The 14,387-nt window shown below is 50.8% G+C and overlaps 1 protein-coding gene across 10 annotated transcripts in view; it reads left to right on the plus strand.

The window, feature by feature from the left end:
- SIPA1L3 (signal induced proliferation associated 1 like 3) overlaps positions 1-14,387 on the plus strand; it is a 252,031-nt gene that overhangs the window by 173,339 nt on the left and 64,305 nt on the right. For all 10 annotated transcript variants that reach the window (XM_061139187.1, XM_061139184.1, XM_061139183.1 and 7 more), the window contains 2 exons: positions 2,763-3,339; positions 7,735-8,009. In XM_061139187.1, coding sequence (XP_060995170.1) covers positions 2,763-3,339; positions 7,735-8,009 — 852 coding nt within the window. The remainder of the gene's footprint in view (positions 1-2,762; positions 3,340-7,734; positions 8,010-14,387) is intronic.

Genomic DNA, 14,387 nt, shown 5'->3' on the forward strand with positions numbered 1-14,387 from the left:
ACCAGTATAGGAAAGTGAGGCATCCAGGAACCAGCGACAGCAAGGAGCCATTACCCACCACGAGGGATGAGGTCAGAGGGCATGGGAGACATTTCTGGAAACCAGGGAGAAGGATGGCTCTGGGAGGGGGGCCACCCCTCAGAAGCTGTGGCTGTTGAGCAAAAGACCAAGGACTACAGCCACTGTCCTAGCTCAACAGGCAGGCAGTGCAGAGAAATAAAGACTCCACCCTCTCTCCTCTCCCCTCCCCTGTATCCTGGCCGGGGGAACTGGCCAGGTGACACAGCCTGTGGAGACCCACCTTCCGGGGCGCTGGAAGGGGCCGAAAATGGCAGAGACTGGATCTGGGGATGCAGACGGTGAATAGCTGGTCCAGATGGTCGAAATGGGTGCTGGTTTCCACAATCAGGATGCAGAATGCTTGCTCACTGTCAAGGCGCTGCCGGGCCTGGTCCCTGGTGACCTCACCAGCCTTCCACCCTTTACTCTCTGGGCTCTGGTGCGCCAGCCTCATCTCACCCTGCGTGTGCTGTTTCCTGTTGGGTCTTACACCTCCCCTGCCCGTTGCCTGCAGCACCCTCCCCTCCGTTCTCCCTTGGGCTCCTACTCAGCCTCAGATCCCAGCTTAATTTCTCTTCCTCATCGTGCCACACCCCGAACACTAACTCCCCCGGGCCCAGGGAGGGGGCCATCCCGGAAGTGCTGGTCAGACACGCGCCCTGGTCAAGTTGGGTGGAGGGCCAGGAGTCAAAACCTAAACAGGCCTTACACTGTGGTTAGGTTTCATGAATAGGTTTTCATCAAGAATCTCATTACTTTAAAAATTGTCTTACAGTATGTAGTCTCTCCCCAACACCATAATCACAAGCTGACATTTTTATAGAAGGTGAATGCAGTACTCTTTAAGAGAAAGCTTCTTTTTAGTACCTCATACTGTTTTTTAATTGTCATTGTGTAAACAGCATAACTCACGCATGGTATCTCCCGAGGCTTTTTTTTTTTTCTTCTTAATTGGCTACATGACGCAGCATGTGAAGTCTTAGTTCCCCGACCAGGGATTGAACCCATGCATTAGAAGCGCAGTCGTAACCCCTGGACTGCCAGGGAAGTCCCTGGAGCCTCTTTAAGTTAAATGTCTTCCCCTGCTCCCTGGGTGCTCACTCTGGCAGCTGCGATAGCCTTTTTGCCTGATTTTTTAAATCATCTGCCCTGTAGCCACTGAGTCTCAAGCTGGTCATTACAGCATCGTAACTGAGATTCATCAGATATGAACCTGACTTAGCAGCCAGTCTCCTACCTCCCAGCTCAAGGCTGCCTCCACCTGGGAGCCTCGGTGGATAGGGAGCCTGTGTCCCTCTCCTCTGTTTCTCCGGCTTGCACTTCCCCTCCCCCAGGCTCACTGCCAGTTTCTGACCTGTCCAGGGTGGGAGCACAAAGAGGAAACAGGAAGCGGGAAATTATCACTGGAGCTGTGGTGACAGCTGCTGCAGGGACTCTCGAGTGCCTTTCTTTCTGCCAGCTAAATAATTTCTGGACTCTGGGCTTTTCGGGGGCTCCCTGCCCTCCTTCCAGAAATCCCAGGCAGGAGCAGCCCCCAGTCTCCTTCCAAATGTAAGGGTCACTGAGGAGGCCCCTATTCAGGGAGGGAATGGAGATGACAGGCCCACTTTCTCCGTGGATTTTCCTCCCAATAAGATTCTCCCTTTCTAGTTTGCATCATGGGGGAGGAGATTCAGGAGTTTGGGGGAGAAGGTTTTTAGATCATTTCTTTTATACCTTCTTATTCAGTTGCTGTATGATTTCTGTCCTAATGGAAGCTCAGTTAAAACCAAAGTAGGGGACTTCCCTTGTGGTCCCGTGGTTAAGACTTCGCCTTCCAGTGCAGGGGGGCGGGTTCGACCCCCTGGTCAGGGAGCTAAGATCTCACATGCTTCACAGCCAAAAGACCAAGACATAAAACAGAAGCAATATTGTAACAAATTTAATAAAGATTTTTTAAATGGTTCGCATCAAAAAATCTTTAAAAAACAAATAACCTTTGTAGAGATGATTTACAAAGCATGTTCATGTTATGCAAGTGTCTGAAAGAAGTAAATCACAGAATGTTCCATATCAGTCTGATTTTGCTATAGTAACAGTGCTTAACGAACCACCCCGAAAGTCAGAGGCTCACAGACATTATCATTTCTTCTTGGCTTACTCATCCGCAGGTTGGCTGAGGCCTGGCTGGCCCTGGCTGCATGTCTGCTCCAGGCACCCTCATTCTCCTGGACCAGTAGACCCCAGAGCATGTTCACCTCATGGTGAGGGCAGGTACATAGGAGGCAGGCCTGGCGCACATGCACATGTGTGCCATTGCTCGAATGCCATTAGCCAAGTCAAATCTCATGACCAAGCTTAGGATCAACAGGGAGAGGATGTACCTGTCCATAAAGGTAGAGAGGAAGGGATGAATCTTTGCAAAACTATACTTTACCACAAGCCTGTATGTATGTAAAACAAGAATAACTGAAGTTGAACAGTGCTAGCAAAATTATCCTTTGAATATCAGTGGATGTCGTAACATCTGCTGCATAGGAAGTAAAAACACATTTGTGTGCCCTAAGACTTTCTCCAGTTTCCAGTCTAGTCAGCTGGCAACTTATTAGATGTAGACTTCCTTTCTTAGAAAGGAAACTCCTCTTTTTGATTGTGTATTTTCTTTCTAAAGGGACTCTCAAGTGCCTTTCTTTCTACCATCTAAATAATTTCTCCCTCCTCAGTATGGCAGTGACCCGATCCAAAGACGCTCCTCCTTTCGGCCCCCCGATCCCCAGTGGAACCACATTCCGAAAATCTGACGTCTTCAGAGACTTCTTGCTGGCCAAGGTGATTAATGCCGAGAACGCTGCGCACAAGTCTGACAAGTTCCACACCATGGCCACCAGGACCCGCCAGGAGTACCTCAAGGACCTGGCGGAAAACTGTGTCTCCAACACACCCATTGACTCCACCGGCAAGTTCAACCTCATCTCCCTGACCTCCAAGAAGAAGGAGAAGACAAAAGCCCGGGCAGGTGCCGAGCAGCACAGCGCCGGGGCCATCGCCTGGAGGGTGGCGGCTGAGGACTACGCGCAGGGGGTAGAGATAGACTGCATTTTGGGAATTTCCAACGAGTTTGTGGTGCTGCTAGACCTACGCACTAAGGAAGTGGTGTTCAACTGCTACTGTGGGGATGTCATCGGCTGGACCCCAGACTCCTCGACAATCAAAATCTTCTACGGGCGAGGGGACCACATCTTCCTCAAGGCCTCTGAGGGTTCTGTGGAGGACATAAGAGAAATTGTCCAGAGACTGAAGGTAAGGGAGAGAGCCCCTCAAGGTGCAGCAGTTCTGTGGTCTGGCAAAGGCCTTAGGAACCACTGAAGTGCCTCCCTGAGCCCAGTCAGTTGGGCCAGGACACTCATCGGCCCCAAGAGAATCAGAATTGCCACTTTACACACCAGGGGTCTAGTGGGTTCTGCAGCCTGGGTTCTCCCTAGGGAACGCTTGGGCCAAAGATCTGAGGCTGTCCATGTCATAACCTTGAGAGGACAAAAGGCTTCCTTACTCACTCTAGATGTTTAAACTCACGTTAAAAATGTAAGGATACTTTCCAGAAGAATCAAAACATTGGATTGGCCAAAAAGTTCGTTTGGGTTTTTCTGTACCTTCTGACAAAACACCGAATGAACTTTTTGACCAACTCAACAGAATGGAAGACTTCCATACCTTTAAAATACAGGGGTGGAAGCAGGATATTGGGGGTGGGGGTGTAAAAAAAACACAAGAAAAAAACCCAAAATTATGTGCAGGAATAATTCCACATAAGTAGTCACAATAAATGTAAGTGATTTAACATTCTCTGTTAAAGAACAGAGACTCGCAGTCTAGATTGAAAAATCTTACCCTAACCTCTTGGCACCTCAGGCTCAGACAGCTGCCAAACCAAAGGTAGCAGATTGGTTTCAAGTCAGATGACAGTTTAGTTGGTAATGGTTGTTGGAAGCGTTGGGCTAAGAAGTATTAAGGCTCCTCAGAGCCCTGGGTGAAGGAACGCTGTGGTCAGTGATTGGCTCTCAGTGGGTTTAACAGAATGTCAGGCATGAAATAGAGAAGGCAGTATATCATGGGAGTTAACAACACAAGTTCTCAAGTCAGAAGGCTTGGCTTCAAGTCCCAGCACTGCCACATGCCAGCTGTGTCACCTCACCATGTTACTTAAGCACTGGGTGACTCAGTTTTCCCGTCTGAAAAATGGGAACCGTGATCATCCTACATCATATGACAGTTTTAAGGACTGGATGAGTTATGTTGCCCAGGCAAACTGGCCTGACTTAGGAGGCTGTGATCTCCAGAGGCCAGTACCACAGCCAGTTCTCTTCACCCTTCTCGGCTTTTGCACTCATTCTTTGAGTTCAGGTGGGATCGGTAAAGACTAGCTTTCAGCTTCCCTGACTTCAAACTTCATGCCCCACCTTAAACTACAGCAACAGCCAGTGTGTAGATTTCCCATTAGGATGTGAGGTCTGTGAACAAGGGCCTCTGTTTTGCCCACTTGCTTATGGTGGTTATTAGATGCTAATTAGTCGATTAGCTGAATAAGATGATTGACCCCTGATTGTGTGCTCATGAGCGATGATCTCACAGCCCTCCACCCACCCTGTGGAATGTAGGCACTGTTTTTATCCCCATTGGACCCATGAGGAATATGCGGCTCAGAGAGGTCACACAGCCAGTAGGTGGCAGACTGGGATCTGAATCCAGATTTTTCTGACTCCAAAACCTACTTGTGCCCACACTTGAGACTAACGACTAACTGCTTACTCAACTAACTGCAACTCAACATGTGAAAGTCAACATATCTCAGAACAAGCTCCTGATTTCATTCTGCTTGCCTCCCGGGGTTCTCCTGTCTCATCAGAGAACAGGCCCATCGCATGCGTGGAATCGTAAGCCTCAGCACCAGCCTCAGTCCTCTGTCTCTCATACCGACGTCCAGCCTATCGGCTCCACCCCCCGGAGGCAGACTCTGCTATCCCTGCCCCTCCTGGTCTGTCCAGTAGCCTCCTCGCTGGTCTCCTTTGTCTCCTTGCTTGCTCCCCTGGGGTCTGTTCTCGGGAAGGTTGTCACAGGGATCTGACCCTGCTCTGCTCAAACACCTCAGCTCATCCTAGGTAAAAGCCCAGTTCCTTATGGTGGCCCGTGAGGCCCCACATGGCCTGGCTGGCTGTCACTCTTGTCTCCTTGTTACTCTCTCTGCTCCAGGAACACAGACTTCTATGTCCAGAGTGGGCTCGTCGGGCAGTCAGCCTCAGGGCCTTTGCACTGCCTGTGCCCTCTCAGCGGAACACATTCTTCATCCCCACATGCCTCCCTCCCCTTCTACATGTGTTTATTCAAAGGTCACCTATCAGTGAGGCCTTGTTATCCAGAATTGTAAAAACCCGCTCCACACCCTGGCCTTGAGCTTATCCCGCTCACTGTCCCTGCTTTAACTTCCACAGCAGCACCTGCCACCGTCTGAGGTGTGTTTTTACATGTCTGCTGCGTCCTCAGCGCCTGGGCCAGTGTCTGACATGCAGCAGACACTCAGTGACCATGGACTGCGTGCACGCATGCGTGCTGTCTGTAGTGACAGCAGGAGTGGCCACTCACAGGGGGCCAGCCGTCTGACTCCTTGCAGCCTTGCACAGCCTTGCATTTCTTCTTCCCAAAACCCAGTGAGGGAGATACTATTATTAACTCAGTTCACGGGACACAAGGGTGATGACTTCAAAGGGAAGAAGCGTTTTGACTCCCAAAGCGGAGGCCATGGTCTGGGATGAAGCCAGTCATGAGTTTCTCTTTTGAGGCAATAAACTGTAGGCTTTCCTTTCAGACAAATTTGTTTTAACTTTTTAATCATGGAAAATTTCAAACAGACACAAAAGTAGAGAAACTCACATTGTGAACCCCTAGTCTTATCACCAGCTTCCGTAGTTATCAGCCTGGGGCCCATCTTGTTTCTCCCTTTCCCTCTCTCTCTTCCCTTCCGCTGATAATTTTGAAACAAATCCTAGACATCCTGTCATTTCATCAGTAAATGTGTAAATATTTATCTCTAGAAAATACAGCTTCTGAAAAATAACTGTTTTGCCTATTATATATAAAAAAACAAATAGTAATTCCTTATTGACTTGTAAACATGTTGGGCCATGAAATCAATTACTGGATCTCAGCAGGCAGTTTTCAAAGACAGGGTAGAAAAGAATGACGCACTGAGGAGGCGCTTGGTCTCGTGGAGCCTTGTCCCAGTTTCACATGTTTCCTCACCTCCCAAATTCTCACCATCCAGACTAGCCAGGAACAGATGTGTTTACATCTTCAGGTAAGTCCTTCACCATCCACACTCGTTTCTTGCTGCCCACACTCGGGAACGTCTGTGTGGATTGCAAAGATTATTTTTGTGTGTGTGGATACATGTGTAAATGTATGACTGCACAGCGTGGCTTGTGACATAAGATTCTTACTGTGAGCTCTAACGAGTACATCAGATAGCATCGTTTCTACCCAGGGAATGACTTCTCACAGGAGATGTCAACCATTACACAGATGCTTTCCTTAAGGCAGTTTTTAGGCAGGCAGATCTTGATGTAACTTGGTTAACAGCTCCGGCTTATTAAGTTAATCTTTTTATTCCAAGAGGAGGAGGGAATCCCTCAGGATATGCTGAAGCTCTAGGTGTTCTGTTCAGTGGCTTATCCTATCTATGGTCATACGTTAGCATGGCGGAAGTCTCCCACAAGAAGCAGGGAATAAATCAGAGAGAAGGCCCTCCCTGTATGGTCTGCTTGGCTTCAGGATGGGGGACAGTCTGAGGCGGAGGTTCGAAAGGGGTTTTTGCCTTACAGAATAAGGTCCTGGAGTAAAGAATATGGCGCCGAGCCCCCAGCCTAGAAAAACTCACAGGGTCTCTGGTCTCTGGCTTCTCCAGCTAACTCTGGTTACAGTCACCGTATCCATCAGGGCTTCAGACAGCAAAGGTTTATCTCACTCATGCCATGTGTCCATCTCAGGTTGAGCTGGAGTCCGGGAACTCACAGACCCTAGCTGACCAAACAGGCGCTCTCTGGAATAATCCTAGTGGCTGTGGCAGAGGGAAAAGGCTTGAAGATGGTCTCGAATTAGCAATGAAATGCCCCAGCCCAGAGTATGCCAATCCCATTCACAACTCATTGGCCAAAACAAGTCTTGTGCATGCATGCTAAATTGCTTCAGTCACGTCTGACTCTTTGTGACCCCGTGGACTGTAGCCCTCCAGGCTCCTCTGTCCATGGGATTCTCCAGGCAAGAATACTGGAGTGGGGTGCTATTTCCTTCTCCAGGGGATCTCCGTAACCCAGGGATCAAACCCGAGTCTCTTATGTCTCTTGCATTGGCAGGCAGATTCTTTATCACTAGTGCCACCTGGAAAGCCCAAAACAAGTTCCAGAGACCACCAACCATAGAGAGGGTGGGAGGGGGCATGTGGAGAACACGACTCATGATCACTGCCTCTGTATGAGGTGTCCATGTTTCTCCACGAGTCAGGAGCCCAGGCTCCTGTACCCTGACATCACTAGGAAGGTGGGGGGGGGGGGGTCTTTGGCCTCAAAAGGGCAGAATCTCCCCCCAAGAGCTGCCTCCGTTCCCCCTGAGCAGCTTGTGAAACTGGACCCTGCGTGTGGCCCACAGGTGATGACCAACGGCTGGGAGACAGTGGACATGACCCTGCGGCGGAACGGGCTGGGGCAGCTGGGCTTCCACGTGAAGTATGACGGCACCGTGGCCGAGGTGGAGGATTATGGGTTTGCCTGGCAGGCTGGCCTACGGCAGGGCAGCCGGCTGGTGGAGATCTGCAAGGTGGCCGTGGTCACACTGACCCACGACCAGATGATCGACCTGCTACGCACCTCTGTCACCGTCAAGGTGGTCATCATCCCTCCTTTCGACGATGGCACACCCCGGAGGTAAGTCTGTCCCCCGCCCCGGAGAGGTCGGCAGCTCCCTGGGCACTGGCCCTTGGGACCCTTCCTCAGCAGGTGGTGATAATGGTGTCAGGGTCCAGGTCAGCATCTGTGGAACCCCTCCTGCAGGCGGTCATGGTCTAAGCTCTGCATGTGCGTGCTGTCCCTTCCGGCCCCGTGAGGTGGGCACCCTCCTTAGTCACACATAGCGTTCAAGTCCTTCCCTGAGGGAGTTCCCTGGCGGTCCAGTGCTTAAGACTGCTTCCACTGCAGGGGGCTTGGGGTTTGATCCCTACTTGGGTACCTGAGATCCCACATACCTCGAGGCATAGCCAAAAATAGTGGGAAAAAAGACCTTGCCTGAAGGTACAATGTACTTCATCATTTGTTCAGCACATATTTATTGAGCACGTACTGTGTACACACTCCATTTGAAGTGTTGAGTAGGATTTAGCAGTGAACAAGATAAAAGCACCCATTCCCTTGGAGTTTGTTTCCTGACAGGCAGTCGTTAAATAGGTATGTAACACAGGACAGTGAAGAGCTCTGAGGAGAAAGAGCAAGGTCATAGAACGGGCTAACAGGTGGTCAGGGGAGGCTCCTTGGTGGAGGCCGCCATGTGGTTTTCCAGGTCAGCAGCACCCAGACCATGGACAGGCCCAGGCAGGGTCTGCAAAGTGTCAGCGTCTGTAGAGGGGAGGGTTCCTGCAGCTCAGGGAGCGTGGTGTGGAACCCGGTGAGCAAGGCTGGGCGTGGGGGCAGACTGGGGCCCTTCCTGGACACAGCGCCGAGCTTCGAATTTGTTCACTGGGAAGCCAGTGCAGGATTTGTTTCTTCTTGTTTTGTTTTAATGGGATATTTCAAACATTTTTCTCTAGTATTACTTATTTGACAGCATCGGGTCTTAGTTGCCGCACAGGGCATGTTTGTTGTGGCGCGTGGGCTTAGTCGCTCCCTGGCTTATGGGATCTTAGTTCCCCGACCAAGGGTCGAACCTGCATCCCCTGCCTTGGGAAGGCAGATTCTTGACCCCGGACCACCGGGGAAGTCCCATATTTCAAGCATATTAATAGCATGCTGAGTCCCCTGTTTCAACATTTGTCAACGTGTGGCCAGTTCTTACTTTGTTTCTTTTTAATCCCATATCTCTCCACCTTAGATTATTTGAAGCAGTGTCACTCCTTCGATTATATCTCTACTCAGTCAGGACCTTTAAAAAATTTAACAGACTGCCTCAACTCCCCCGTCCATCTTTAACTTCTTTTGTACCAGAGAGAGATTTTTAAAAAGCAGTTGCTCTGTTCATCAGGCTCTTCCTGTGGCATTTGGTTGATGAATCTTTTTTTAAAAAATCTTATTTTTTTTTTCTTATGGTTTGTTTTGGGAGGAAACCGGGCCACTTGTTTTTCAGAGTTTCCCGCTTCCTGGATTTAGCTGCTTGCATTCTCCTGGTGTCCTTTAATCTGTTCCTCTAGCACATGTATTTCCCACAAACTGGAGTTCGGCATAGAATCTTTATTGGATTCTGGTTGAGTTTCCTTTTGTTTTTTTTTTCTTAAGATTTTTTTGATGTGGACCATTTTAAAGCCTTCATTGGATTTGTTACAATATTATTTCCGGTTTATGTTTTGGTTCCTTGGCTGTGAGGCATGTGGGATCTTAGTTCCTCAACCAGGGATCGAACCCACCTTCCCTGCCTTGGAAAGCGAAGTCTTAACTGCCAGTGAGGTCCCTGAACTTGTCTTGGTCACAGCACTTCCCAGGTGTGCACCCATCAGGAGGCGCCACATGTCTGGCTGTCCCTGTGTGAGTGATACTAGGGGTGGTCAGAAGGTTCCGAGGGTGGCAGCCTGACCCTAAATGCTATACATTTCCCCTCAGCTCTCAGCAGCCATTTGTGATCCTTGTCTGGATCCCCTGTGTCATGACAGGTCACACTCAAGTGATTTCCTCAGTTCTGTCCTTCTTTATTTTTTAAAAAAAGTATTTATCTATCTATGTGCTGCGTCTTCGTTGCTGCACACCAGGTTTCCCTAATTGCCATGAGCGGGGGCTGTTCTCTAGTTGCAGTGCATAGGCTTCTCATCGCACTGGCTTCCCTTGTCGCAGAGCACAGGCTCCAGGGCACGCGAGCTTCAGTAGTTGCTGCTCCTGGGCTCTAGAGTACAGCGTCAATATGGGGCTCACGGGCTTAGTTGCCCCTCAGCACGTTAGATCGTCTCAGACCAGGGATTGAACCCATGTCCCCTGCCTTGGCAGGCGGATTCTTAACCACCGGTCCACCAAGGAAATCCTTTCTTCATTTATTGGCTGGAATTCTTCCAAAAAGAACATTCCTTCAGCAAGCATTTGATTCCTCTCAGATATAATCTGTACAGGGAAGCCAGGATAGATGTAATTCTGAGAAGAATGAATTGGTACCCTAGCAACCTCCAGCAATGACTTAGAAACAATGGTTCTAGAATCACTACATCTCAAGTGCCGGAAGCACAGCTGCACGGAGGACAGTCCGGGCCTGGGCTGATGAATGGATTGGGGAAGACAACCAATAAGAAAGTAAGCCAGTGAGATGGTTCACATAGTCCAAGCGGTAATCACTGGGCATATTGGGAAGGCAGACCTGCAGGGAGGTTGCCTACGTTTGAGTCCAAGCTCCTCGTCTTATTAACTGTGACCCTGGGTGAAGGTCCCTGCCACTCTGTGCCTGTTTCCTCATTTATAAAACAGGGACGTTAATGGAGCTTTTGCCCAGAGGTGGCTGTGAGGTTGGAGGAGGGGAGGCCCACAGCACACAGGACAGGACTTGGCCTGTAGGAGGCACTCAGAGGACACCAGCTGTGAGGTCCTGGGTGTGAGGCACATTAAGGGCCGGACCTGACGTTGGACTCGGGGGTCAGGGCAGGCCTGAGGGTGGGAAGGAACCAAGAGACAGGCCCCATGGGAAGGGGAGGGTAAGAACAAGAGGCCCTTGGGTTGTTGACGGACCAGAAGGAGGGTCATGTGGCTGGAACAGGCGAGCCAAGAGAAAGGCACGCAATGAGGGGATACCGAGAGCTTATACGCATGACCTCCCAAGGCTGGTGTGATCCCTGGTTTACAGATCAGAAAACTGATAGCCAGAGTGGGTCACTGCCTTGTGCAGAGTTGCGTGGCTAAGTGGCAGAGTGGCTCGTTTGCTCTAAGTGGCAGAGCAAAACTCAATCTAGGTTTCCCCTCTCTGTGTATTCTGCTGCCTCTCAAAGCAGTCTTAAGCTATCGGCATGTGAGTCCTGGCTGCACCCTCCCACCTTCTTGAGTCTTGCTTGCTCTGAACTTGGTGGGGACAGTTCTGGGCAGGGGTCAACCCTGCCACAACCCAGGGCTTAGCCACCCAGGTGCCAGTCCCCTAGCCTTGGGACTCCAGTCAGGCCCCAGGCGTCCCCTTCTCCCAGCCCTCTTCCGGGGCCTCCTCCACCCCTGCACGGGGCCAAGGCCGGGCCACACCTTCGCTGAGCTCTGCAGGGGCAAGTCAAGCTGAGGTAACCCTTCTGCCTCATTGCATACCCACACAAACACACACAGACGCACACAGTAGCAGCCCACCTGTTGTATGACTCTCCAAAGCTCGGGAACACCAGAGGCCACACAGGTGTCCTTGGACCTGCAGGTAGGGACCAGCCGAGTGAAAGGCAGCATCTGCAGACTCCCTTATCCAGTTCTGTGGAGACGAGGCCGAGGAGGGTGTGAGCAGACAGACGGGTTCCACTTCCCCCCCTGTTTAGGAGGAAAGCTCTCATCCGGCTCCCTTTACAAGGCAGCCACCAAAACGGGGCAGGTGTGGGTGGGGACTTGTGTGGTGTGTGTGGTTCTTCAAGCACAGAGGGGTCTGGCTGACCTCGTTTGCAGAGCTGATACCCCAGCTCTGCGGTTCCTCCAGCCTCTACTATGACCCTGGCCGCCTAGCCCAGGTGTCACGATAAGCTCTGAGGGGCAGCACGCCAGGATGAGCCCAGGCATTCTCCCTGCCACCAGCCAGGCTCTGTAGGGCCTGGGTCTGGACCCTAGGCTCTTCAGACACTGTATAGAATACAGCGGGTCATACTCACACCCCCAGACCATGAGGCTGGGGTTCTCAAGTGAGCCCTGCCAGGTGGGCCAGGTAGCCTGGAGGGACATCCCAGACCCCCGATGCCATGTGTCATGGTGACCTGGCATGTTGGTACAGGCTCATCTCACTGTCCTGCCTGATGGGGAAGCTGATCCAGGACGCCTTTGGCCCTTGATTTGGATTCAAGACATCTGAAGGGGGAGGGGGTGCTCCTCCCTGAGAAGGGGAATTGAAAACCCCACAAGTGAGTGAGTTGGAGAAAGAGAAAGGAGTCCCCATGGCCTCCAGAAACTAGGCTGTTGGGAATCAAAGAGAAGGAGGCAGATGGGAAAAGTGGCCTGCAAACCTGGGCATCCATCACCAGGCATCTTCCGCACATGGCTGAGAGGTTGGAGAGGGAATCTTTAGTTGAGCAAAAGACTAGAAGAAACCTAGATGTCCAACCATAGGAGACTGGCTAAGTAAATCCCAGGTCATCCGTGTGATGGAGTAGTAATTGATTGTTTACAGAAGATGCAGTGAGTCAAGGATATGTAAAACCCTGGCAGCTGTGGGTGCTTCTGGTGAGTGTAACTGGTGGACAGAGATGTCGTCTAATGACACTTTAATTTTAATTTTTATTTTTTTTAACACTTTAATTTTTAAAAACCATCCCCAAACTGGATCCGTGAAAGGAGCTTCTTAAACTTTCTCGTGTCAGCATCATCCCTGGCAACTTGGTAAAATGCACCTTCCTGGGCCCCGCCTCAAAGAGGACTGTGATCCAGAGGAGCTAAGATGGGCCCAGGCATCTGCTTTCCTTTACTGAGCACTCGGGGTAACCTAGATGCTGATGAATCTCAGATCACAGGGAAAGAATTTGTTCCAGAGCCCCCAGGTGGGTGTGGCTGGACTTCAGAAAATGGAAAGAAGGCTTCAGCTTTTGAGCTTGTGGGAATGGCAGGCAGAGTCCACAGCATCAGCTGGAGAAGGCGACCTCAGCAACAGCTCCTATGTGTTAAGCACTTGGCATGCGCCAGACTTTCGGCTGAGGCTTGCCACCACTCCCATTTTGCGGATGAGGAAACTGAGGCTCTGAGAAGGAAACTCCTTTACCCAAGGCTACATGGGCCATAAGCAGAGCTGTGTTCTGAACCAGCTGTCTGCCTGCGGAGCCCTGGCTCTCCGTCACTCTGTGCTGCCCTCCAATGATTGTTTCCCTCTTTGAGGTCATGCCCAGGGGCTCTTGGCCAAAGGTGGAGCTGTCAGTAACAGGGGCAGAAGTCACAGGCCCACGGAATGTACCCACTGGCTCCCAAACCACTGTCCCAGTGAGCTAGTGTATATGGTGGTTAAAGTTGTGGGCTTTCGGGTCAGCTTACTATCTTTAAATCCAGTTTCTGGGAATTCCCTGGTAATCCAGTGCTTTCACTGCCAGGGCGTGGGTTCAATCCCTGGTCTGGGAACTAAAGTTCTACAGGCCACATGGCACAGCCAAAAAAAGAAAGAAAAAAAAAGAAAAGGATAAATCAATCAATTCAGTTTCTACCTCTTACTGGCTGTGTGACCTTGGATAGATTACTTAACTTCTCTGTGCATCAATTTGTTTTTCTCTTCAGTGTATCTGCTGATAATAACCAGCAACAGAGATGAAGCAAAAGAGAGACTTACTGGCTAATGCACCTAAGAAGACCGGGAGATAGGGCAAGATTGAAATGTGGCTTTATGCAGGATCTCGGACATCTTCATCAAGAATCTCTCTCACCTGTCTCATTTTCTGCGTTGCTATCATTCTCAAGCCACCTCTTCCTCATTGCAGCTCCAGCTTAGGTCTCCCCAGCTCAGCAGCTCAGTGAAATAGATCCTTTTCTTACCACCTACCCCCCACCCATGCCCAACCCCCACCTCGCAGCAGTTCCAGAGTTGATGCTCACTGTCTTTGATTGGCTCAGCTTGGGGCACCTGACAGTCCTGTGCCTGTCATCTCAAAGAAGCGCTTCTGATTGGCTGGCCTGGGTCACATGCTCATACCTGGAGCCAGGAAGTGGGATCCACCCCACCCAGAGCACACAGACCTGTTCTCAGGAGAAGGGGGTGTAGAAGCTAGGCAGGCAGGAGCAGCGGGTATGCACTGTCTGGGTCCACGGTGGTACCACCTCCACCTGGGCCTGGCAGATCTGCAGGTCCTGTTAGGTGTTCTTATGCTGTCATTCCTCACCTGGCACCTGGTGAGGCGTGGGCACCTACTGATCCAGAGAAGCTGCTGGAAGGCGCTTCTGAATATCAGCTCCAACTCCAGTGCTGCCGAGGGCACT

This window comes from Dama dama, chromosome 4 (assembly GCF_033118175.1).
Source record: "Dama dama isolate Ldn47 chromosome 4, ASM3311817v1, whole genome shotgun sequence".
Taxonomy (NCBI): domain Eukaryota; kingdom Metazoa; phylum Chordata; class Mammalia; order Artiodactyla; family Cervidae; genus Dama; species Dama dama.